This window comes from Salvia miltiorrhiza, chromosome 7 (assembly GCF_028751815.1).
Source record: "Salvia miltiorrhiza cultivar Shanhuang (shh) chromosome 7, IMPLAD_Smil_shh, whole genome shotgun sequence".
NCBI lineage: Eukaryota > Viridiplantae > Streptophyta > Magnoliopsida > Lamiales > Lamiaceae > Salvia > Salvia miltiorrhiza.
In genome coordinates, this window is record NC_080393.1 from 43,860,747 (window position 1) to 43,864,951 (window position 4,205).

General features: G+C 39.4%; 1 protein-coding gene across 1 annotated transcript; it reads right to left on the reverse strand.

Moving 5' to 3' along the window:
- Window positions 1-376: 376 nt before the first annotated feature.
- On the reverse strand, window positions 377-1,901 carry LOC130994254 (RING-H2 finger protein ATL29). The gene is made up of 2 exons (XM_057919294.1): window positions 1,854-1,901; window positions 377-1,645 (listed from the first exon to the last, which is right to left on the reverse strand). The coding sequence occupies exons 1-2, from the start codon at window positions 1,899-1,901 to the stop codon at window positions 668-670; spliced, it is 1,026 nt and encodes a 341-aa protein (XP_057775277.1). The 3' UTR covers window positions 377-667.
- Window positions 1,902-4,205: the final 2,304 nt, after the last annotated feature.

Below are 4,205 nucleotides of genomic sequence, written 5' to 3' on the forward strand. Positions count from 1 at the left end.
GAATTCGCTGTGTAACTGTATGAATTGTTAAAAATAAATTTTTTGCTATCTATGATATTTGAACTCAGGACCATGAATTCATTCAACAAGGTGATGAATCAATTGTAGATCTTAATGATCTAAGGACTGAAAATGGTTCATATTTATATTCTAAGAGGTGTTTTTATTTTAGTCCATATTATATTTATGTATAGTAAATTTAATTTGGATTTTTTTTCAGATTCTCAATATTAATCTGATCCAATTCGAAAAATCGAAATTTACCTAAAATTTAATCCGCTTTGAACCAAATATTAAAAAAATCAGAATTAAATTTTAAATTTCAATTTAATTCGGATCAAATATTTAGACTTAGAATATTTTGATCACCCCTATTTAAATTTTCTTCGTTGTTCACTTTCTAAACAAAATGGACGTAAACTGGCATCACGCAACCATTGCATGCTGCATGCTTATATATATGTTGGTCTGCAGTCTGCGTGAGTGAGTCAAATATAGCACTAGCGCGGGATCAATTTTGAAGTTCTACTCTGAATTATATCTCTTTTACACTACGTGCACTACGTTACTAAAAATATGACAAACCTCTTCAACTAATGCTACCGAAACCTAAGACAGAAAATGATAGATAAGAAAATAAAAAAAACTAAAAGAAGATCCCAAGTCGCTATACTTTGTCGTCTGCTGCAGCCATCCCAGAAGCCTCCGCAACACTCTGATCATTTGCAGTCCTGTTCTTAACTTTATACTCACCGAAACTCGTCCAACTCTTGCTGGAGTTATGTCCCCTAATGATCCGCGACTTCACCTCCTCAGGCAAAATTAGGGTAAACCTCTCCTCCCCTTCCCTATTCCTCGCTATGGAGTGCCCTGTCGAGTGCGATCTCGAGAACTTTTCCTTCTCATTCTGCTCCGCCGCGCACGAGGCCTCCTCGCCCTCTCCCCTTCCTCGACTCCGATTATCCTCTTCCTCTTCCTCTTCCTCCTTGATGGTGATGCTGCAGCTATCGTTTCGGTGACTCCCCTCGTTTTCATGGACGGACAAACGCGGCGATTTGAGGGGCGACGGCGGCGGGGAGTTGAGGTTCCGGCGGCAGACGGGGCAGGTCTTGTGCGACTCGAGCCAGAGGTCGATGCATTCCTGGTGGAAGACGTGGCAGCAGGCGGTGAGGAGGCGGAGCACGTCGCTGCTGCGGAATTCCACAAGGCAGATGGCGCACTCGAGGCCGTATTTCTCCCTCGTGTAATCCTTCACGGTCGAGTAGGTGAAGCTCGGGAAGGACTCGACGATCGAGGGGTCGAGGCCGGCGCCCCTAGCCACGGTGCCGGTGGAGGCCCCGCCCCCCGCGGGGGCGCTGGCGGTGCTGCGGCGGAGGTGCCACGTGCAGAGGAGGTTCTGCATGAAGCAGCGGCAGAAATATATGGAGAAGAATCCGGCGAAGAAGAATATGAGAAGGACGATGGTGAGGATGATGATCACCGGAGGGTACGAGTAGGTCGGCGCGGTGGAGGACGATGGCGGCAAGGGTTCGGCGACGCCTGTGGCCATTGCCCCGGTTGGAATTGGGGGGAAACGCAGGGCTGCTACAGGATTGCAGTATTGTTTGGGTTTGGATGAATGTGAATGATTATGATCTGCATTTTTCTAGAGGTGGAGATGGATGATGACGAACAAGAATTGCTTTCGGATTTGGGAAATGATTTTTGTTTGGGAGAGTTAGAGAGTGTGGCATTGTTGAGATGAGAGAAATGAGGAGAGGCACTCGTTGAGTGGTTCTTTGTGTCTCAATTTGTTCAACATTATTATAAAATAAAATTCATTAAACAATGTGTGTGCGTGTGTTTATTTGTACATATGTTGACATAATCCGTTTAGCTTCTGTGGCCAAATTTGGAATCATTGAGCGAGTCTCCGTGTGCAGGCTGGATCCTCTGTTGTGTATACGTATTTCATCTTCTATTATACATGTGAATAAATGCCATATTACAACCTGAAAATTACACTATATGCACCCGCAAATATATACTTTAATTCTTCGTCCATAATAAAAATTTCTACCTTTTTTATTGTACGTTCACAAAAAAATTTCTTATTTTATGTCACCCCAATTCTTCAATGAATAACTATAATCAAGTTTACCTCAAAAAAAAAAAAAAACCAAAAAAAACAACTATAATCGAGGTGCGACCAATTCATAGAAATAAAAAAGTAATTTTTTTTGTTGAAATCCGGATAATATGATAACAAGTCGGGCTACACTCCTTTTGATCACAAGTCTTGTTTTATGCTTCTTATAACCAACATTAATTAGCATGAAACTTAGAGTTAAGAATCTAAGCTCAATCAAAGATGTCATTTGAAATATAACATGAAAGTTTTAAGTGATGAAAACGAAAAATAAGATATTAGTTAGCTAGGGCTACAACAGAAGTGGAAATAGGAAATTGAATATATGTCCCGTGTGCACTAGCCAATCAACTTGAGGAACATTTGAAAATATTTGGGTTAATTAGTACTAATGTACTCAGCGGACATGCATTTTCTAAAATATTTCATATTTTCGTAAAGACAGTTTATCCTATCATTTAAAATATGACTTAGAAGGTTTTAAATAAATTAAAGTGCTTCTATCACTACAAGAACACTCACCGGAAGCCGACAGAATCGCCCGCGAACTCCACGCCACCGGCGATCTCTGACGAATCATTGGCGGACTACCGACCATCAGTTGTACCGCGAGTAGGTGACGTTGTGACCGACAGAGAAGGCGATGGAGCTTCAACAGACGGCTACAGTTCATCGGCATTTTTCGATTTATTGAGCCGCTACGGATGTTCCTCCCTTATTCTTTCCTAATTGTTCCCTCTTCCCCCCGCCCCTATCTTTCTCTCCTCAACCGACTGCCGTCACTCCCTCTATCATCCCCAGTTGTCGGGTTTTAATCTCCCATTTTCATAGATGTTGAGCCTTAACTCTTCCTGAACCCTATCCCATTTCGCATTATTTCAAGGTAAAAGTTACACAAAAATACAACATGAACCGCTTTCAAAAAAAAAAAATACAACATGAACCAGTTTCGTCCTTATATATTTGTAAGCACACAAATAAAACTAGAATAGTCCTTCGTGCATAATAGTTATAGTTAGTAATAATCTTGATCTTAGTTTTGAGATTAGTGATGGTTGCTTAATTTGTTTGCAGCAATGACCAGATTAAATGAATCGCTGAGGAGAAAGAGATATATTACAATGTGCTCATTATGGTTGGGCATAATACAATTGGTTAATTGGTTTTGGATTGTTTTCAAACACCTAGAAAATCATGTCAGGCGGATTAGCTTAAGAGATTAATATCAATATAACTTTTTTGAGAGAACAAAATATATGAACAAAAATATCTATGTTAGTGATAATGTATGCAAAAGTATTACTAGGATGAACAGGCGAACATTTGTTCGTTTATGCTCAAGATTTGAAGCCACTGGTATAGTACATCGTACCAAAAATATGTTGGTTGATGAACAACTATAACTTTGCATATTTTAGCTCATCACCAAAAGCAAAGAACGATAAGAGTTAATTTTGAACGTTCTGGGGAAACAATTTCTAGAAATTTTAGACAAATGATAAACTCTATAATTTCACTTCAAGGAGAGTTACTTAAAAGACCCGAACCAATACTTGATGGTTGTAAAGACGAGAGATGGAAATGGTTTAAGATATATATTCATTTACTTTTAATTTCTAAATTAGCTTATATGTAAAATAAATATACTTATTTTAGGTTTTTGGTAGGGGTGCTTAGGAGTATTAGATGGTACCCATATTATCGAACACGAAAAAATGAAATTGCTACCAATATGTTAGGAGTATGCTCCCCGGATATGCAGTTTATCTATGTTTTATCTGGATGAGAAGGATCAACGGTTGATGGGAGAGTGTTAAGAGATGCAATCACTGGGAGAAATGGTTTGGTCGTTCCTCGTGGTAAAATTTATGATCGCACTTTAAAAAATGTAAAAGGATTGTGCAAAAAAATAATCAAAACTAGCACATGACTATGATTGATAAGGTTCATATTATGTGGTGGATGCTGGATACACAAATTGTCACGACCGGCCCTTAATTAAGGATAATTAAGCCAGGGAGATTTGAAGCGGGGTAGAAAGGGGGATAATTAAACAAGGAAGGATAGTATCTAATCA

Excerpts from the sequence above, each read along its gene's own strand:
- LOC130994254 (XM_057919294.1), bottom strand. The coding sequence starts at position 1,901 with ATGATTCCAAATTTGGCCACAGAAGCTAAACGGATTATGTCAACATAT. Across the intron at positions 1,646-1,853 it reads AACGGATTATGTCAACATAT|AAAAATGCAGATCATAATCA; the intron begins GTACAAATAAAC and ends CTCCACCTCTAG.